General features: G+C 44.6%; 1 protein-coding gene across 1 annotated transcript in view; it reads left to right on the top strand.

The window, feature by feature from the left end:
• Positions 1-22,394, top strand: part of FNDC3B (fibronectin type III domain containing 3B) — a 303,241-nt gene that overhangs the window by 159,509 nt on the left and 121,338 nt on the right. The window contains exon 4 of the mRNA XM_048506935.1: positions 18,835-18,911. Coding sequence (XP_048362892.1) covers positions 18,835-18,911 — 77 coding nt within the window. The remainder of the gene's footprint in view (positions 1-18,834; positions 18,912-22,394) is intronic.

Raw genomic sequence — 22,394 nt, forward strand, 5'->3', positions numbered from 1 at the left:
ACATATCTGTTGGGAATACAAACATTAAACGCAGACATTACGTAATCCATGTACCCTTGATAGGTGCTCAGATGCTGTGATAGCAGAAGGTCATGTGGATACTAACAGGGTTGACTACCTCTCGACGGCACGAAGCTCAAAATGCTGGTTTCTGCCTGAATTTAGTATTTATTCTTTTATCAGCAGTTTGCAAATTTCCAGTGTGCTGAAGTATTTTGACTGTGAGTGTGTGTGTGAGAGAGAGAAAGAGTTGGTGGGTTAACTTTGATGGGAGGTGTTTTTTCACATTCTTTTGTATGATTCCCCCCCCCCTTTTCATTTCTTTCAATAGCTGACCTGATTTCTTTAACAGCATTAGCTATCCTAGTTAGCTGATTTTAGACAGATGTTTGATCCTTTTCTTATAGTCTAGACAGATGTGATTTGCAAACTGAAGCCCAGCTGTTAAATTGCCATGGGACTAAGTGTTATTTTCAATGCAGAAATTATTGGGAAATACTTCTTGCAACTGCTTTTGCAGCAGCAAATGCTGAGCCAACTGTCCAAAAACCTCGATAATGAAGCATCGAAGGGATTTTCATTTCAACTTGTGACACTGGTTTTGGGCAGTAAAAGAAGAGGAGGAGTAGTAGTTTGGATTTATATCCTCCCTTTCTCTCCTGTAAGGAGACTCAAAGGGGTTTACAGTCTCCCTTCCCTTCCTGCCCCCACAACAAACACCCTGTGAGGTGGGTGGGGGTGAGAGAGCTCCAAAGAACTTCGACTAGCCCAAGATCACCCAGCTGGCATGTGTTGGAGTACATAAGCTAATATGGTTCACCAGGTAAGCCTCCACAGGCTCATGTGGCAGAGCGGGGAATCAATCCCGGTTCTCCAGTCTAGAGTGCACTTGCTCTTAACCACGACACCACACTGTGTAGTCCCCAGCTGAGGTGGGGGGATCTTTGTGATCCATCCACTAACCTGTTCTGGCCTTCTGTGGCCTCCCAGATGACCAGAAAATGGAACCCATGGAGCAGGGGCATGGGGGGGGGGGGGAATGGCGCCTGGGCCAAAATGGTGCCCAGGCCCTGCTTCCCCTGTAGAGCCCTGCCTTTGGAGAGCACTGCCTCCTCTCATTTACTTTATCGCACCTGGCTGAAAAAACAGGCTGCTTCGGCTGCTGGGGCGGGAGAAGGGGGAGAGGTGGGGGGACGCCTCCCCCATGGAGCCCTGTCTCCCACAGAGCCCCACCCCCAGCCACTTTATTTCAGCTGACAGTTGGCTGAAAAAACAACCTCCTCCGGCCGTCAGGGCCTGCCTGGTGGGGCGGGGCAAGGGGAAGGGGGGGAGGAGTGTGGGGGTGATTTGCAGCCCCCCATGTGACCCCAATGGCGCATGCCCGTGGTGAGGCGCCCCACCCCTCCCGTTATTACTGTGCCACTGAGCAGGGCAGAATCTTGGACAGGTTACACACACTGTTAGAAGTTGAGCTGTTCTGCTATCATAATATTCAGGTTTTTTCCCTGGGGGCTAATGAGTTACGAAAGCTCAACAGCACCATAATAATCGGCAATGTGTAGATGCAGCCTTAGTTACTGGGTAGGGGTGTGCGCCAAACTTTTTTATTTGGGGGGGGGGGGCGGTTAGGTTTAATAGAACTGAAAATGTTTAGAAAGTCTGAAAAGGCCACATCCCCTTACCAATATCTGAAAATTTTTGAATATATGTACATTATACCCTATGGGAAACATTTGCAACATTCTGAGGGGGTGGTTTTTAAAGGTAGAGCTACCAAATTTGCAGTATAGCTGCAGGTAACTGTTCTTACAAGAGCCCTCAAGTATGAAGACTGGATCAGGGGGTCCAATTTAAGGGCCCCCACAGAAGGTGCCCCATCTGTCCTCCACTGAAAGCAATGGAGAGAAATTAAGTAACATTCTTACAAATGGAGGACAACTGGGTGTCTGTAAAACTGGACCGCCTGACCCAAACGTAATCAAGCCAGGGGTTCTCAAGAGAGGCACCTGCAACTATGTGAAAATTTGATAAGTTTACCACAAACCCCCCCCCCCCCCGTCTCCTACAGAGAGCCCCAAAGAATACAATGGCACTGAATTTTTTCCCCCTACCATTGCGAGAATGAAGGGAAAATTTGTCTCGGGTCTGAAATTCCTTGATTCACCCTAACCCTGTGAGGTGGGTTAGGCTGAGAGGGTGACTGTCCAAGTGATAGTTTTGAACCCGTGACCCAAGTAGGGATCTGAACCCAGTCAAACATTCGGACCCTTCCACCATACCAGCCAAGATCTCAGAAGCAACAGCTAAGATGCTGAATTGGGGTCCATCCTGTGCTTCTTTTGGGTCTGTAGGTGGGGACTGATATGAATAAATGTCCCCCCTCTCAGTTTTTTATTTGTATGTACATGTTTATTTTACTTTTGCTGTTTTTACACATAGGGCTTTCCCCCATGTGGGTAGTTCACAATTTTTTGTGTGTGAGAGAGAACTTGCATGTTTATCCTTGGAGTAGTGCAGTTTAAACACAAATTTGCTACTTAATCTCTATAACTAACCCTTGGTTACCCTCAGCATCACCTAGCCTTCGGCCTTGGCTAAACAGACTGTGTGTGGCTAAAGGACCACTGGGCCCTATCCTGGACCACCCCTCCCCTCCCTCTTCCTCTGCCAGGGTGAGTGGGCCATGTCCAGATGCCGGGGCCCCTCTCCCTCCCCTCCCTTGCATGCCACCCCTCACTCCCTCCCCTCATATTCAAGTATGTGAATGTAAATTCTGCAATGTAAGTGCAGTGATGTAAGTCCAGTGATGGATCTTGCTTAATGCAACCAATTTGCTTTTGTTTTGGCTAATGCATTATTTTAAAGTCAGGTTAAGAGTGTGTGCAGAATGAGGGATGAATTGGCAGGATTTCCAGGGTTGGTCCTTATTTTTGATACTTCCTGAATGTGGACAGGATGCCGAGCTTCGGTGTTTGTTTTACCGGCTACTTCTGGGGCCAAGAATCTTGATAGCTTTTGTGGCTGGATAAACTCTGCTTTGTTTGGATCTTTGCAAGGTGACTTTTCAGCATCGCAACTGACTATACTGTAATGTTCCAGATCCTTCAAAAAACTTCTACATGATTGCCCTGGCTGTTTGGTTTAATCGTTGCTACCTTAGCCTCACTTGTAGTCCAAGACCACATTAAAACCAGGTGAATTGCATCCAGATCTACCATTTTGATTACCTGGGAAAGATTTCCATGGATATCTATGTATGCAATTTTTATCTTGCATAGTTCTCATCACTGTATCTCACAAAGAAGGTGGAAAACGTGCAAGGAAAGATAATTAGGTGATTAGTTGATACATTTTTATGCTGCTATCTTTCCAAGGAGTTCACGGTAGTATTCAACCTTTGGACCTCCCATTTTGTCTTCATGACAACTTTGTGAGGATCAAAATGATTTGATTTAGTTTAGATTACTTTAAAAGGAGCTTAGATGGATTCATGGAGGGCTATATTCTGTCTCACAAAAAGGTGAGGCACAGAACTCAACATTGGGGTGCTGTGTGGTTTCCGGGCTGTATGGCGGTGTTCTAGCAGCATTCTCTCCTGACGTTTTGCCTGCATCTGTGGCTGGCATCTTCAGAGGATCTTCAGAAGATGCCAGGCACAGATGGTATGAAATAAGTCAGGAGAGAATGCTACTAGAACTGGTAAAGAATCCTGCTTGGCTCTCCAGATAAATTCAGGAACTACAATTCCCTATCAGTTTCCCTGCCAGCATGGCCAATTGGGCCAGTGCCAGTAGGTAGGGCTGATGGGAATTGTAGTCTCTGAACATCTGGAAGAGCCGCAGGATTCTCTATCTCCCAAAGGTAGAATGGCCATACATTAAGTCGGAAACCACACAGCACCCCAGTGATTCCGGCCGTGAAAGCCTTCGACAATACATAGAACTCAACATGTCGGACCTTCTTTGTTGTAGAATTATCCGCCTGGGTCCTAGTGCCTACCTATCCCTGCTCTCTCTCCCCCCCCCCCCATTTGTTAGTTTGATGATAGTTGTTCCATGAACTATTAATTCTCTTGTATCAAAGTGCCATGTTCAACACTGCTCAAAATAATGGTTTTGACAAAGGCAGTGCATAAAAATTCTCATATTTGTTTAGCACTATATTCTAATGTGAAAGCATACAGTTTTCTCAACTGCTGCACCTCAACTGACTCTGCTAACATCTTTATCTGAGACAGAGTATAGGTGCACACATTTTTGTTGGCCATGAATAGGGACAGAGTGGGAGGGAAGAACTTTTTCTCTCTTTCTCACAATACTAAAACCAGGGGGCATTCATTGAAAATGCTGGGGGGAAGAATTAGGACTAATAAAAGGAAACACTTCTTCACGCAACGTGTGATTGGTGTTCAGAATATGCTGCCACAGGAGGTGGTGATGGCCACTAACCTGGATAGCTTCAAAAGGGACTTGGACAGATTTGTGGAGGAGAAGTCGAAGTACGGCTCCCAATGTTGATCCTCCTTGATCTGAGATTATTTATGCCTTAGCAGACCAGGTGCTCAGGAGCAACAGCAGCAGAAGGCCATTGCTTTCACCTCCTGCATGTGAGCTCCCAAAGGCCCCTGGTGGGCCACTGCGAGTCGCAGAATGCTGGACTAGATGGACTCCTGTCTGATCTAGCAGGCTTGTTCTTATGTTCTTATGTTCTTAAGAACGGACCTCCTGAAAAAGGGTCTAGCCCTCTGGCTCACCCTGGTTCCCTAAAAGAGGAGGGAGAGGCTCAGCCCAGGAGTAGCCATCAGCCCACCAAAATGGCTAAGTCTGTTCCTGTTCGTTAGGGCTAAGTGGAATCTTTATGTTCAAATACAGAAACCCTTTGAGAGCACTCCTATAATAAAAACAAGGAAGTTAACTAATGTAGAGTCATGATTGCGCAGAAAGTGTAGCCCTTTAGCCAGATGGAAACTTCCGTGTTAAGTACTCCCATTATTGTTCCTTTGCTCTTGGGTTTGAAGGGGAAAAAAATAGAACTTGGAAACACGTGAGTCTGAGTCATACATTTTTCCATGTAACCCAGTCCTGACCGCTCTGACTGGCAGCAATGCTTCAAAGACTTTGGAGGAGAGGACTTTCTCAGTCCTGCTACCTCGGAGCCATTACAGTAGCGATATTGGAGACTGAACTCCGTGTCTTCCCCATGCGTCGGAAGTAATCCACCTCTGAGCTCTGGCCATTCACTTGACAATAAAACTTAATATTGGCTCCCAGCAACTGGGTAACTTTCTGTTTTTGGTCTTGTTGCTTCCCATGCGATCAAAGATTTATTGCAGTGATTTCAAATTCAGTGGTCTTCTTAATAAAAATTTGTATCTAGGTGTCCTGCTGGCAGCATTGCTAGCTTTTATGTATGCCCACAAAAGTGTTGGTATGCATTGGGCCAGCAAACCTGGATTGAAGTGCGCTGTAAAATTAACATTAATAGTAGGTAAAAACAAATAACAAGGGATCTCAGTAAAATGAAATCAGGTTAGCAGCTGACTTGGGCCCAGCACTTCGCCTAAATCAGGGGTAGGGAACCTGCGGCTCTCCAGATGTTCAGGAACTACAATTCCCATCAGCCCCTACCAGCATGGCTAATTGGCCATGCTGACAGAGGCTGATGGGAATTGTAGTTCCTGAACATCTGGAGAGCCGCAGGTTCCCTACCCCTGGCCTAAATTAGCGGAGGAGGAGGAAGAGAAGCCACGTTGGCCTTCTGTAGAAAATAAAACGGACATCCAGTGGGCGCTTTAAGGACTGATAACGTTTATTCCATCATGAGCCAGAGCTAACTTCTTGAGATGCTATATATCTTCACCCCAGCATTTGTCTCTGTCAGAGCCGTAGCGAGGGGGAACTGTGCCTGGGGCGTGCATGTGCCCCACGCCCCTGCCACGCACCCGGTGAGTTATCCCCCCGCTGTCCCCTTGGCGCTACGCCACTGGTCTCGGGGGAGTGCATAATTAGTTCATACATCCATATTAAGTGACCACGATAGCTGTCAAGTCTGGGAATGTGATAGACTGTGCCTATGTTGTATCTGTCTTTTCCCTGCTCATTGAAGCTTGACATAGCAGCCTAATATCCTAGGCTCGCCCAATCTCATCAGGGCCTGGAAGCTAAGCAGGGTCAGCCGTGGTTAGTACTTGGACAGGAGGCCACCAAGGAAGGCCAGGGTTGCTATACAGAGGAAGGCAATGGCAAATTCCTTTTGCCCATCTCTTATCTTGACAACTCCATGGTCCTGGGCTTGCCGTGAGTTAATTGTTACTTGATAGCACGCAAGTATTATTATTATAAGCTTGAGGGGGCATTTTCCATCAGTAAACCAGCACCAGGTATGTGTGGGTAGTAGAGTATAGTTCTGAGCCATATCAACATGCTTCCTCTCCCAATCCCCACGACTGTTTTTTGTGGTCAGAATAAATGTCTAGAATTCCAGTTGCAGAATGTTAGCATCACATGTAGTTTATCCCTAGGCATATAGACTGCCAGAAAATACAGATGTTTTTGAGGAATAATCAGATGTGGTCTGAAATGGGTGGGGGTACACCACTGAACGGACACCCTTAAAAGCCGGTTGCGCGTGCTTAATTTTTTTTTAACATGCTGTCCTTTCTTGCTCAATACCTTCTCTGCTGTAGCATGGACGCATTTCCTGAGCTGCATCCTATTAAGTGCTTGTCCGACAAAACAGGAAGAAGGATAAATGACTGGGGAGCTGCCCAAACAGGCCAATTAGTTGCATATACTTGATCTAAAACAAAAAAAAGTGACGTTTTTATAGTTTTCAGCTTATTTTTTGAGGTTGTCTGGACTTTGGCTGTGATTCAAGCCTTTTCCATTTTCACATAGAGGAGTGGCCGCTTTGGAATACCGTGTATACTCGTGTATAAGTTAAGGCGCATATAGAGTCGAGGCACTGAACACACACAAAAAACTAGGGGAGAAAACTTTATTATTTCATGCCAAGGTCGAGGGTGGGAAATGCAGCAGCTGCTGGTAAATTTTAAAAATAAAAATAGATACCAATAAAATTACATCAATTGAGGCATCAGTAGGTTAAATGTTTTTGAATATTTATTTCAAAGAAAAACAGTAAACTGGCTCTGTAAGTGGAAAAGAGGGTCAACAAGAAAAATATGGTCTCAACAGTAACTTTAAAAGTACAAAAACCTTAAGCTCAAGTGATGCTTAGCCAAGCTAAAACACAGGAGTTAAAATCCTTCAAAACTGGATTCCTCATCATCATCTGCATGTCCCAAAATGTAATTAACTTAGATTTTAAGAGGGATATTATCAGAAATGGAAAATTTTACTATTAGCTTTCATTGCTTAAACAATGGGGGATGAGGCACCATTTTGGGGATCAATAGCTTTGGATCCCACAGCCCAAACTTCACTTAAAACCTGGCTGGTATCATAAAGAGACTCTCCTGTTAAAGGACTAGCCAGGTTTGGTGAAGTTTGGTTCAAAGGGTCCAAAGTTATCAGATCCACAAAAGGGTAGCCCTCAACATCTACTAATAACTCTAGCATTATAATGAAAACAATGGGGAATGGGGGCACCTCCTTTGGAGGTCCATAACTTTTGGACCCCACTGAACCAAACTTTACCAAAGCGAAGCAGGTATCATCAGGGGTATCTTCTGAGAGTTTTTACCCTGAAATTTAATTTTTTTTTAGCATAAAAACTGCACCCCCTGCTGGCCGGCAAAGTAAAAACACACAAAAAAATTTAATGACCCGCATATAAGTCGAGGGGAGCTTTTTCAGCATCAAAAATGTGCTGAAAAATTCGACTTATACATGAGTATATATGGTAGCTTTTTTTTGAGAAAAAAATCACCCACGGAAGAGACTCGGGCTAGCTTTTTCCCCCATTAATCAACCGGTCTCACCTTTCTACTTCATCAGTTTTGGCAGGGGTTCCATAGGTAGTGTAAAAAAGAGCAAATTTATCTGTCCACCTTCGTCTATCCACAAAGCCCACATTTTCTGTAAAACTCTTAGGCCCCTTCCGCACATGCAAAATAATGCGTTTTCAAACCACTTTCACAACTGTTTGCAAGTGGGTTTTGCTATTCCGCACAGCTTCAAAGAGCACCGAAAGCAGTTTGAAAGTGCATTATTCTGCATGTGCGGAATGAGCCTTAGTGTGTGCCTCTAGTGAATAGTCCTCTGCTAGTGGAGCTAAACCTAAGTTTAGTTTCTACCCCACATATGTCCCTACCACCCTACTTGTTCTGTCTCCCTTATTTCAAAATTTAGAAGCCAAGCTATTTGAAGCAAGAACCTGTACTCTTGTGTGCTGTAAAATGCTATGGTACATAAGCAGTGGTAGGATTCAAATAATTTAACAACCGGCTCCGAAAGGACTCAGTGGTGAGATTACAACCATTCTCTGAACTAGATGAAAAATTAGCTGCCGGTTCTACTGAATAGGTGCAAATAGGCTGAATCCCACCACTGTATATAAGTGACAAAACTGCCTTCCTGCTATTCTTTAGAGCACAGCTTACTGAATCTTGTACTGAAGACAATGAATTGTTTCTGTTAGTGCCAATAAGGGCTTCCCACCTTCCTCCATTTAGGGGTCTTTTCTGTACTAGTGTGTTAGCTGACAGATAAGTATGCAGCAGATAAGTATGCTCGCCAAGCCCGCTGTCCAGACTCTTGGTCTATCCAGTCCGGCATCCTGTTTCACAAACTGGCCAACTAGCTGCCCTAGAGGGCTAACAATATGGGCCAGAGGCTATGGAATTCCCCCAGTGCTGCCTGTCCACTAAAGGCTGCCAAAGTTTTAAGCTAATTCAGCCCTCTGGTCCAATTCTGTAAGCCACTGAACCAAGTGCCCCCAGGCAGCGAACTGGTCTTCATGGTTTTGTACAAGGGGGGGAAAAAAAATCTAAGCTTTCACTAAGACTGCGCCAATAGCCCAGCACACAACAGCAAGCAACCGCAGGTCAAAAAAACTCCCAATGCAAACAGAACCCAACAAGGCCAATGGGGCCGATATCAGTTCGGAGAATCCCCGCAGAAGCACGTGCCAATGTGTCAAGCCCAGCACAACCAATGTCAGACTGGAGAATTCAAGCCCAGCTGACCTTGCAAGCCAGTATTATGGTACCCAAGCACACCTGGCAAGAAGGACCCTGACCAGTGGTGGGATCCAAAAATGTTAGTAACAGGTTCCCATGGTGGTGGGATTCAAACTGTGGCGTAACGCCAATGGGGCTGGGCGGGGCACGACAGGGGCATGGCCGGGCATTCCGGGGGCGGAGCATTCCTGGACATGGCTGTGGCAAGGATGCAGCCACTGTGCCGGTCCTTGGGCGGGCGCAGGCTGCCATGCACGCCGGTGTACCTCCTGCTAGACTGCTTCAAGTTCTGCTCGCTACTGCTGAGAGGAGGGGCGTGACTAAGCCAAAAATCACGTGGCAAAATCACCAATTAGTAACCCCCTCTCAGCACACACAAATAATTAGTAACCTACTCTCAGGAACCTGTGAGAACCTGCTGGATCCCACCTCTGACCCTGACACAAACTTACACTAACATCACTTCCCCAAGAAAGGCCCCCAGAAAATGAGAGTGAGTCACATTCTCCTCTCCCTGCTGTCTGGACTCTCATTGGTTCAGAGGAGTCCAGGGACAGAGCTTTCAGTGGCTCTTCATAACTGGTGCTCCTGTTCCATCCCATTTCAGTAAAGAAGACTTGTCAAACTGTGGGACGTATCTCAATTCCTCAGGGCCTTCCAGACAGACCCGTTCTGCCAGGGTGGGAGTAATGGCTTAAATCACCTTCCTTCCCTTCTCTTTTCCCCCCACCTGGTTCACTATGAGCCATGTGGGATTTTATTGTGGGGTGTTTTATTGGTTTGATATGAATGTGTCAGTAGCCACCCTGAGCCCGAATTATACAATTCTAATAAACTAACAAACAAAACAGCAGTATAAGATGCTTAAGCTTCCTTTCAAGTACTTCTGTGGGTTCTGCTTGTTTTAATTGACATAGTTGTCTACTTCCTTTTCTCTTCTTGTTCCAATGATATTCGTGTGTGTTTTTTCTTCTTGAAAGAGGCAAGAATAACATTTTTGGCACCATATTTATTCATTTTTATGCACTGAATGGTGTTAAGAGGTTATGGGGATGAGTGGTTTTTTTCTTTGTTGGTTTAGCTTTTTTAGAATATGATTTGGAATGTTAATTTTATATAGTGGTGATCGATTTAGTTAACTTCCCTGCTTCTCAATGTTGCGTTTTGGGAGGAGTGTTTTTCCCACAGTTTCTCACACAGGTTGAAAGGCTGCGGGTACAAGCACAGACTCATTTCAGTCCCCGGCAAAAGCTAGGCTCTCCGCAGACCAATTGCTCAGCCCTCCAGAGGAGCAGACTCAAGCGGTGTGGGTCTCCCCTATTTGGGAATATAGTCACTCTGCATGCTCATTTGGGAGCACAAGAGGAGCGTCTGAGATGGAAGAGTGAGGCTGTCTCTTTCTTGGTTAGTGGCTTAGTGCCATGCAATGTATAGGGCTCAACTAAGTAGTAGAAGAAGAAGAGTTTGGATTTATATCCCCCCTTTCTCTCCTGTAAGAAGACTCAAAGGAGCTGACAATCTTTCCTTTCCTCCCTCACAACAAAGGTGGGTGGGTGGGGCTGAGGTGGGTGGGTGGGGCTGAGAGAGCTCCAAACAACTGTGACTAGCCCAAGGTCACCCAGCTGGCATGTATTGAAGTTCACAAGCTCGTCCAGTTCACCAGATAAGCCTCCACAGCTCAAGTTGCAGAGCGGGGAATCAAACCCTGTTCTCCAGATTAGAATGCACCTGCTCTTAACCACTACACTACGTTGGCTCGTCACCATTGCGCCCACTGATGCCTGGCTCGTATCCTTCAATTCCCAGGGGGGCCGACTGTCTCCCCAATGTCCTCCATCTCCATGGACATCTTGGGAGTGACGGTGGGAAACCCTGCCCAGAAAGCGAGCCGGGGTGGAAGCAGCAGCAGAGACACAACAGCCGCATATTCTGACAGTATATTTTCAGCTTGGACATATCCAGATGCACATCCATACTTGTTACCACATGGATCGCTCCGTGGCCCCTGCCCACCCGCAGAGCCTCTCCTCAGCTTAAGATGCCTTTGATTGAATATATTTGACACACGCAGCAGCTAATGACAGAAGCTTAACCAGGGTGGGGAGGATGGGTTTTGCATGCATAACAGTTTGGTCTTGACTCCATATGTCATGAAATCCAGGGATATGGCTAATAGGCGTAGAGGAGACCACATGCTTAGATCTAAAAGCAGACTTTAATTCTGTAAGATGTTGAAGAGTTGAAGGGGATGGAAGGCTAATCAGGAGGATACGCTGAAGATTTTAACTAAATGTGATCCTGCCACATTAGATAACTAGAAGGCTTTTATTCTTCTCTTGAAAGCCACTCTGCAGAATTCTGCGTGAAAGAAAGGAACTTAGCTGGGCCCTCAAATGATAATATGCAGATTGCTCAAGACAGGATGAGTATTGCTAAAAGTGTCCCAGGTCTGTACTCAAAAAGTAGTAAGAGAGCAAACAAAAGGGATTTAATTAATGTGGAATTTAATTAATTAATGTGTACATAGAAGGTCATGTATGAACAAGAAAACCTGGTCCTTGCCCCCCCCCTCCCCCCCCCCAGCCAGTCAAAGTGTTTGTGGCTGCAATTATTTTGGAAAAGGAGGATTGGCGATTAATCACCCCCTCACTTTGAATCAAGCAGAATTTCCTGGAACAAAACATTACTTCATTCTAGAAGGAAAAAGGAAAAACAGACAAGGGATGTGACCGCTTTCATTGTGATAAAAATGCAACGACTTCTGGAAAAGTAATGAAAGCGCGGAGCGTGTGGCTTGCCGACTTTGAATATGGTCATGCACTCAACCAGACTGTAGAATTACTTGTGTTGTGCTAACAAGGATGCTGCAAGGGTCACAGGAATGATTGCGTTTTGTTGCGTGTTTATTCACTGCTTTGCTGGCCTTTTCAAATGTGCAAAATGCTTTACAGTCTCATTCAGACTTGCGGCAATCTCTTGAGAGAAGGTACGCAAATTAACTCTTGCAAGATGAGATGGGCTTTCTTTTTTAAACGTGTGTGTGTGTGTGTGTGTAGATTATGTGTGTATTTATGTGTGTATATTATTATCATTATACAAAATACACAGCAGCCAGGTATCACTGTCTGTGTTGGTCTACGTCACCATCAAGCCCAGCCAGAGGCCTAGGATGTTGTGACGTATCAGCGAAGGATGTTTGCGGAGCCCAGCAGCGCGGCTTTTTGAAGTTGACAGATGTTAATTTGTTTCAAGTGCTGCCCCAGGTCTTTTGGGACAGCAACCAGCGTGCCAATGACCACTGGCACCACTGCTGCTAGTTTGTGCCAAAGACGCTGGATCTCAATCTGTTGTTGTTGTTGTTGTTGTTGTTGTTGTTTTGTATACCACCCTCCCCCGAAGGGCTCTGGGCGGTGCACAACACATGAATATAAATAAGTAGAACACAGTTTAAAACATAACAAAATACAGCTATAATACATATATACGGCTTTATTAGGATTAAACAGTTTAAACTCCAATTTAAAACACAGCGTTCCAATGCAATCTCGCGTCCGACAACTAAAATCCTCCCAAGAAGGGAGGCAGTAGGTCCCTCAGAAGTTATGGGGACCATCGGGGGGGGGGGCTGGGGGCTGCATCAGCGGCTGGTCCCTCCAAAAGCCCAGTGGAACAATTCGGTCTTACGGGCCCTGCGGAACTCACCACGGTCCCACAGGGCCCAGACAGCTGGAGGAAGGGAGATTAATATATATTAATCACATTCATGGGAGAGAGCCAGAAGCTGCTGAGAGCCCTATTGATAGCTTGATGGAACCTCCATGCAGAGAAGCAGTGCATCTCTGATTACTGAGTTCTGGAGACCAGAGGCGTACCAGCCTAGGGACATGGGGGTGCCCATGTCCCCAGGTGCACACCTTTCAGTCAGGGCTAGCCTTCCTCTTCCGGAGGTGGGGCAGTGGAGGGAGAATGGCAAAAATAATGATCACGAATTTTCAGGCCTCCCCCCCAAAAAAACTATCACCCCCAATCCCGAATCACTAACAACCTTTCTGCAAAATTGGGATCACAAAAAGAACTCCTAATCAAAATGCACATCTGATATTATTATGAACAAAAATTTAAGAGCATATTCCTAGTAGTTTATTAAGCCCAAGGCTAGTTTATACCCTGTGCAAATGTAGGAACAGAACTGGGGCCATATAAGGTACCCGGATCAATGTTTGGGAAGAGGGTAGAAACTGAAAATACCTCCTCAAAATCAACAGTAAATATTTTAATCTGTTGAGCACTTAGCCTAGCAAGGTTTCTTTGTATTCGCCTGCTGTTCTTTAGCATGGGACGGGTTGCTGCAATCAGTCTTTTAATAGCTCTTATGGGTTGTCGCAGTCAGGAGACAGTTTCTAGGTCTGGGTCTCAGGAGCCGTTACCACTTCAGTCTGTTTTGATAACAGTAACAGGAGAGACGGGGAAATCAGTGCATGTTAAAGTCATTTAACCGGCCCGAAATAGAGGCAGCAAAAAAAACCCCATCGTCTAGCACTAAATCACTCACCTGTCCAACATTCTCGAAAACCTCTTTACCCAAATGACTTTAACAGTTGCAGGTCGTGCCTGAGGTTAAGAGCCTGCTTTCATGGTGTGGATCAGATGATACAATGCAATCTTTTTTTTAATGAAGCGCAGCTATTGGCAGATGGCAGCACCCGTCTTATTGGCGAAGGAGGGGGATTAATCAGTCTTTCATATATATATATTTTTCTAGATGTTGATGCTGGCATCCCCTATAGTTGTTGGGAGATCTTGGTAGGGATGAATGAATGGTTTGTGAAGGAGGGAGGGTTGTAATTTAGCCCAGAACAGTTTTCTGGGGAGTTGATTAGTTACATGTTACAGCCCCGATCCAGCTAAACTGAGTAATAACTAACCAATGGAAAATGTTAGACATAACTAATTAAAGTCCTATTGATTCTAATGGGACTTGGGGCCAAATTGATCTGCATCTTCTTTTTGTGAGACCCTGGCCTGAAAAGTCACTGCCAGTCAATATAGAGCTCTGTTACATGACTTGACTCGGCTTGACTATGTATAAAGAAGCTTTTCAATGAAGATTCAGACATTCAGCTACATTAGAGAAAGGTGTGAATCATTTTATGATTACCGTGTTTCCCCGAAAATAAGACAGTGTCTTATATTAATTTTTGCTCCCCAAGATGTGCTATGTCTTATTTTCAGGGGATGTCTTATTTTTCCGCTCCACAGCTGCATGCTCTGGTGTTCTGTTCGACGGGCATGCTTCCAAACAAAAACTTGGGCACGTCTTACTTTCGGGGGATTCTTTATATTTAGCACTTCAGCAAAACCTCTACTACGTCTTATTTTCAGAGGATGTCTTATTTTGGGGGAAACAGGGTAGTATTTAAGGTTTAATATATGATTTGGTTAAAATTCAGGAGCAATTGGTAAACTTTAAGGTTAATTATACTTGGTGCAGAAAAATCTGAAGTCTTTTATTTTTATTCTTTTATATTGGGACTTCGTATGTCCTTGGGTGTTGGCATTATACTTCTTTTACAGTTGTAATGAATAAAACGTGCTAAATTGCTGAGAGCAGGCAATACGTTAATAAATCAGTTCTCTAATTCAGGAAAAGGGAACTTCATGTGTTCATAAGGAGTAGTAACCCCTTTTCCTGAATAGCAACTCAGTCATTTAATTCATGATAACATAAAAGGTTGTCAGAATCTCTAGAACCTTGTAAAACTTGGATTTGCTGACCAAGTTAAACCATAGTTAAGGTACTGCTGACTCCATTTTGGTTGGAACCTAGCCGTGCAGTAATAAGAACATGGGATTTCTCAAATGGTTCTTGAACAGTTTCCCCATTTTTCTGGTTTTTCTAAAAAATTCTAGATCTATATAGTTTAAGTTTGCAAGACCTCAGATGCTTGTGGCACCCGTTTTTCTGGCTTTGCATTTGACACTTAAGCTAGAAGTTTGCAAATCCAGGACTGGAGTTCTGAGTGGAAACTTTAAGCTTCTTGCTTACATAACCACATTCCTGGGTTAATCCAAAGTGCTGAAGTAATGTGTTTCGTGGTCTTCATATGTTCCTGAGACAGCTCTTCACATATGTAAAAACTGAGTGTTATTGGAAACTTGACTCCCAGCTGTCAAAGGGGAAGTTTCTCTAGGCCAGGGACTGTAACTCTTGCAAATGCAACTTGCTTTGCCACTGAACTCTGTTGTTCTTGCCTGCAGCATGAGCATGAATGCAAACGACCATTGGTACTTACCCATGAAAGCTGCTTTTCCTCTGAGCCACCCTTCAAACCCATTCGTCAAATATCTCTCAAGTTTCTGAGAATGAAAACCACATTCGTTGTAGCTATAACCTTGGCTCATCACACATCTGAAATTGCATCTCTTTCAGTACATCTGGACCTTTGCATTTCCCACAAAGACAAGGTGGTCCTAAGAATTGACCCTACCTTCTGACCCAAAATCAACACCAGGTTAATTGATCACAGGAACTCTGTTTACCTTCCTTTTGTCTGAACCCTACAAATCCCAAAGAGGTGCTGTGGCGTATCTTGGGCCGCTCCCACACATGCAGAATAATGCATTTTCAATCCAATTGTTTGCAGGTGGATTTTGCTATTCTGCACAGCTGCAAAGTCAATTGAAAGTGGATTGGAAGTGCGTTATTCTGCATGTGCGTAAAGGGCCTAGGGCCGTGGTGGCGAACCTTTGGCACTCCAGATGTTATGGACTACAATTCCCATCAGCCCCTGCCAGCATGGCCAATTGTAGGGGCTGATGGGAATTGTAGTCCATAACATCTGGAGTGCCAAAGGTTCACCATCACTGGCCTAGGGCAGTGGTGGCGAACCTATGGCACTCCAGATGTTCAGGGACTACAATTCCCATCAGCACCTGCCAGCATGGCCAATTGACTATGCTGGCAGGTGCTAATGGGATTTGTAGTCCCTGAACATCTGGAGTGCCATAGGTTCGCCACCACGGGCCTAGGGTGTGAGGAGGCCCTTTAGGACATGCATAATTAGAACTCAGTCAATTAATAAAACAGGCTGCGTGTTCATCTTCTTAACTCCTCCCAATGTGGGTAAGATGGTTTTCAGCAGTACCATTAGCTGATGCCTAAGATCATGGCCTTTGCCATGAATGCCACCATTGAAGAGGTGTGCAAAGCTGCCACATGGTCGACTATCTCAGCTTTCAATGTATTGTCGAAGGCTTTCACAGCCAGAATCACTCGGGTGTTGTGTGGTTTTATCAGGCACTATAAAATTAATTTTTACAGTTCTGCTGATGCAGCCTTTGGGTGCACGGTTCACCAACATGTTCTCTGCGTTCTCAACAAGGACCCACACTCTTAAAGGGTGCTGCTCTGGGAAGTCCCACAACAGGTTCTCCAGCTCAGGGGAAAACAACCATTGATACTTACCTGCGAAGGGTCCTTTTTTCTGAGCGATAGGAGGACATCTTGTCCTCCCTATGAATCGTCATCTTCTTTTTTACACTACTTTCATTTTAAATTTTAACTACTTCCCTATCAGGTAATCTGACTGTTTTCCACTTGTTCCTTTGTATAACTTTGTCCTGTTTGTTCACCTCCTTAGAGTTCCTAAATAGGTACTGTTAGCCATGGTTTGCATGACGTTATTGCAGTTATTGAAGTTATTGCTGAGTTTCCAGTAGATAGCCTTCACCGCTATTTGGAACACCCAACCTGAAGAGCAGGAGCGATCCCACTCCAAACAGGAAGAGGAACAAAGAATTATTTCCTGCCTCTGGTTGGATGGTGGGAATCACCCACAACATGTCCTCCAGCTCAGGGGAAAACTGTACATTTCCGATAACGAACATTGTGGAAAAAGACGTTATCTCCCGAACTAAATAGCAACAGTCATGCTTGCCCAAGGAAGTTAATGTTATGTTTAGACATTACCACAAGCTTCAAGTTTTACAGGCTCCAACTTGTCCTGGTGTTAACCTGAGTGATGTTTCTGTTTTTGGCTTGTGAAGGTTTAGACATATGAAATCATGTCTTTTTTCTGTTCCGCTCATATGGATCGGACAGAAGATACCAAGTTGGTTCAGGGTAGTATTGAGTGACCAGTTAATTTGAGCTTTGGGGCTCAAACTGTGGGAATAAACATATAGTTGGAACTATTAGAACAACTCAGGCTTGCTTTGCTGTTCAATTGGAAAGTTCCATTGATCTCTGCCCAGTTGCTCCACACAGCAAAAATAATCCACAAACTCAGGCACAGTCTGGTGGATGGGGCCAGGCATGATTCTCATACTGCCCAGGAACTGCTATCTGCTATAAATGCAGTGACCATGCTTTTAATTGGAAGTTGGTAGCAGGGGTGTAAACTAAACAAAGGAGCATAAAGCCGGATTTGAACACATAAAAGTTTGCAAGACTTGAGCAAGGCTGTAAATAGAAGGATGATTTTGGAGGTTGCTCAGTCATCGGGCTGCCATAAGTCAGAATCGACTTTAAGACACATCAGAGACACACAGTGCATGTGGAGAAGTCTTCACTGCTGTGTTAACATTAAAGCCCTATATGGTTTGAAGGACCACCTTCTCCCATACTAATCTGTCCAACATCTGAGGTTATCCTTGGAGGCCGTATCCCGAAGCTAGCCCCATGGTTAGCTACCATTGTACCATCTACCATCATAACAAGCTAATCCCATGATTAGCTACTATCGTACTATTTACCATGGTTAGCTACCATCATACCAAAGTTTGGGAACCTTTTGCGTTGTACAGTTTGTATTGTACTGTCTCATGTTTTTGGCACCAGATCAAACCAGTCCTCATCCCTCATGATTTTTGTCAATTGTGCGGATGTGTGTATAGCTGGCTTGTGCTTATTTCATCACTCTCTGTGGTATTGAAACATGTTCAATATTGTACACTTTTTATCTGTAGGCATCTGTGGTTTAATGTTGCAATTTTCAGTTAATTTATTTCTGTTTCTTGGTAAACGCTTTGAAACAACTATTGGAGAAGCTGGTTCAAACTTACATTTCAAATAATTTTTGTTATGTCAGCGGCACATACCTCCTCAAAAATGTACATGTATGTGAGCTATTCTGAATATTTCTGGTGATAAGGATTCAGTGATAGCACGGGAAGTTGAAGTGTCTAAGTGCACATAAAAATATAATGCTGTGACTTAATGGAGGCCTCTTTCCATATAGATCAGTGGTGGCGAACCTATGGCACGGGTGCCAGAGGTGGCACTCAGAGCCCTCTCTGTGGGCACGTGGGCACAGAATTTGTCGTGGGGGGCTTACTTCTGAGTAAACCCTCCTAGGGTCATGATTCACCCATTTGAAGCGTTGCACGGTTGCTTCAAAGCAAAACCATCGACTACCACCAAGCTTACTCCCGAGTAATGCGTGCCTCGGAGCCAACCGTTTTTCCTAAACTAAAACCTCAGTATTCCGGTTAAATTGCCGTGTTGGCACTTTGCGATAAATAAGTGGGTTTTGGGTTGCCGTTTGGGCACTTGGTCTCAAAAAGGTTCGCCATCACTGATATAGATGAAAAGGAAAGTTTCTTGATACTGATTCAGTACAGTATGTAAGAGATCAAAATGTATCCTAACCACTCAATTTTCTCCTCCCCACTTCCCTCTCTGTGCCCCACAGGACCTGCAGAAGTTCCCATGATGTCACCCAATGGATCCATTCCTCCCATACATGTGCCTCCAGGTTATATCTCACAGGTACGGTGCTTTTAGAACAATGTGATTTCTGCCCAGGACGGGTATATTTCATTCTACGTGAGTACAGGAAAAGTGTAGAACTGGAAACTACAGAGCATGGAATTCAAGATCCTATCTTTTTCTAAATGTCAGCTTCTAGACCTTATCACTATGAAGATAATCTTGATAGTGAAGGGGAAAAAAAATCTCAGCTTGTTGACATAAGGTTGGCTTGTCCCATAGGATATTTCCCTCAATCCTGTCATAACCCATTAAGGTAACACATCTGTTCTATTCCTGCCTTTTTATTGGCCCCTGAGCCCTATGTTCCTATAGTGAGTTCTTTTCCTTCACTGAGCAATACCTAACTACCTCCTAGTTTTCTCAGTTTCTCTCCTGCTTCCCCAAGCCCTATCTGAGGCAATGGCAGACTTTACTCCACTTAACTCTTCCCACAAAGATTTCACAGTCTCTCACTGGCTGGTGTCACCTAGTTATCTGCCTACTCCCCTTATAGGCAGGTATTTGTTGGGAGGGTGGTCTAAAGGCCATCCGTCACACAGATGAACTAGTAATCTAATGTTTTGTGCTAAATTGGAAGTCACTAATCGGCCTCGAGTTGGGGGAGAAGGGCAGGCACAGGGTTTGTTCACAAGGCACGTTTCTATTTTCAAACTCTTTGCCTATCCCGAGAAGCAAAAAAAAATTAGGTCAGTGAGTATACTTGCATGCCCTATATCAGTGGTGGCGAACCTTTGGCACTCCAGATGTTGTGGACTACAATTCCCATCAGCCCCTGCCAGAATGGCCATTATGGCCAATTGGCCATGCTGGCAAGAACTGAAGTGGGAATTATAGTCCCTAACCCTCTGGAGTGCATAAGAATACTCCCTATCTTTGGCCGTATATATTTACAGGAATAATAATAAAAGATAAAGATAATAAAAGAACCAGTGCTTCCCTTGTGGAAGCACTGGGTCACTACTGCCTCATGAAGTGACGTCACATCACTATGATCATTTTTGTTCTCTCGATTATCTTTTTATCCCACCCTTTCTCTGAGGAGCTCAAGGCACCATACGTGTTTCTTTCCTCCGTTTTATCCTCACAGCAACCCTTTAAAGTTGGTGAGACTTCAGGAGAATAATAAATGTGGTAGTACCCACTCGGCTTCATGACCGAGGGAGTATTTGAACCTATATCTTTCCCCAGTCCTGGTCCCCGGAGCCCCTCGGGGATAGGGCGGTATAAAAATCTAATAAATAAATAAATAAATAAATAAAATATCCTGTTTTTCTCCAAACTGAACCATTCAGTCAATGCCTCTGACTGCTTTTTGACTCTTAAGGCAGATGCGTTTTGCTACATGTCACAGGTTTCTGCTTCTAATCTAGAGACCCAGGTTTGATTCCCCACTCCTCCACCTGAGTGGCAGAGGCTTATCTGATGAACCAGATGTGTTTCCACACTTCTACATTCCCGCTGGGTGACCTTGGATTTCTGGTGACCTTGGATCTCTCTCAGACCCACCTACCTCACAAGGTGTCTGTTGTGGGGAGAGGAAGGGAAAGGATCTTGTAAGCCACCTTGAGTCTCCTTACAGGAGAGAAAGTTGGGGTATAAATCCAAACTCCTCCTCCTTCTTCCCCCCTGTTGTCTTCACCTAATTCCATAGAAGAATGCTGCATTTCTAGTGGCATGTGCCTCAGCTGAGACATCCCATACTTTCAATTAAATGGCCATGGTATTTTCTGAGAGAAAACTCCTAGTTCTCTGCCCCCTTATGAAGAACTTCCCACCAGCTAATCTGACGCAACGGGCTTTCTGTCACTACTAATTGTATCTACTTCCCGTTTCCATAGTTCAAGGGAACTGCAGTATAGTTTTAGCAGACATCTTCAAAGGAGATAATGCAGAGGCTCAGAAGTACTGATCCAGATGTTACTCACACACATGTGGGATGGGGGAACTTGGAACATTATCAGGAAATAATTAGAAATCAAACAAAACTGTATTTTTGAGGCAGATTTCCTAGAAACATTTTTTCAGTTTTAACCAGACAGGTTTTTAGTTAAACAAATCTTCTTTTGTATTGAAAACAAAATTCGCTCAGTATTGAAAATTCGCTCAGTATTGAAAATTCGCTCAGTATTGAAAATTCATTCAAAATAATACTGATTAATGTTTGCAAAGTATATAACCCCATTTGATTTATTTGCTGCTTTTTTCACCTTTCTTTTGCCTTGCATTTGTTTATCCATTAATTATTTATTGGTCCATTTTCATCCTTCTTTTCCATTGTAGAGCTCGGGGAAATGTACCTGGTTCTCCCCTCCTTATGCTGCCAACCAGAGGCGGAGATACAAGGGGACCGGGGGGTGCGTGTTACACCGGGTGTGCGCCTGAGGCGGAAACACCCCCCCAGCAGCGCCTCCCCCCACACACTTACCTTCCATAAACAGTGCAGGCTGGAGAAGCAGCCTGTTCCCTTCAGGTTGAAAACGGCCTGGTGGGAACTACATTTCCCATGAGACCTTGGGGCTCGCAAGGTCTCAAGGGGAAATATAGTTCCCACCAGGCCATTTTTAGCCTGTAGGGAACTGGCTGCTTCTCCAGCCTGCACTGTTTATGAAAGGTAAGAGGGTGGGGTGGGGTGGCCGAAAACACAGAGTGCGCACTGGGCGCACTCTGGCCTAGCTATGCCTCTGCTCCCAACAGCAACCCTTTGTTATAGGTTGGGCTGAAGGGGAATGGCTGACCAAGTGTCATCCTGCGAGCTTAATGGAAAATGGGGGTTTCAGTCTGGGCTCCTTGTTCTGACAGTGTAACCACTGCACGATGCAGGGTATCATCATCATCCTCATCAAATTTATATGCCGCTCTTCTCCTCTTGGGCTTCAAGTGGCTTCCAACAACAACAACAACAACAACAAAAATACAATTCATACATTTAATACATTAAAAAATCTAGAACAGTGACTAACTAAATCTTAAAATGTTCTAAAAAATTCCATACAGTAACGACCCAATCAATAGAATATGGAAACAACAAGAAGGGGTGGGTAGGAACGGGCGCCTTTATTGTGTGATTATCTGCAGGTAAACAAAACGATACTTCTTTTTTTGAGTCCACTGCAGATAAGATGTTATCGTTGTCTGATTTTTCTTCTGTGTGCAACTTTTTTTGTGAAAACAACTCCCTGCCGCCTTTTATCAGCATTGGCTGTCGAGTGCAAATGGTGCACTGAACACTTTACTTAATTCTGCCTAATATGCCAGTAATAGTGATTCTAAAACTTCCACAAAATTAAAATGGTTAAAATTCCAAGGTTTTTTATCTCAAAAAACACGGCTTCAAATTGTGACCGTGAATCTATTGGCTTGAAGCACACGGCCTCCTCGTTGCTCTGTTGGATTGGATCAAAAGTCTGTCCAGGGCAGCCTTTCACGTCTAAGGTCTGGCCAATTGCTGCTAAGAACCCGAAAGCCAAGAATCTGGGTATC

The sequence above is a fragment of the Sphaerodactylus townsendi genome, linkage group LG08 (assembly GCF_021028975.2).
Source record: "Sphaerodactylus townsendi isolate TG3544 linkage group LG08, MPM_Stown_v2.3, whole genome shotgun sequence".
Lineage (NCBI taxonomy): Eukaryota > Metazoa > Chordata > Lepidosauria > Squamata > Sphaerodactylidae > Sphaerodactylus > Sphaerodactylus townsendi.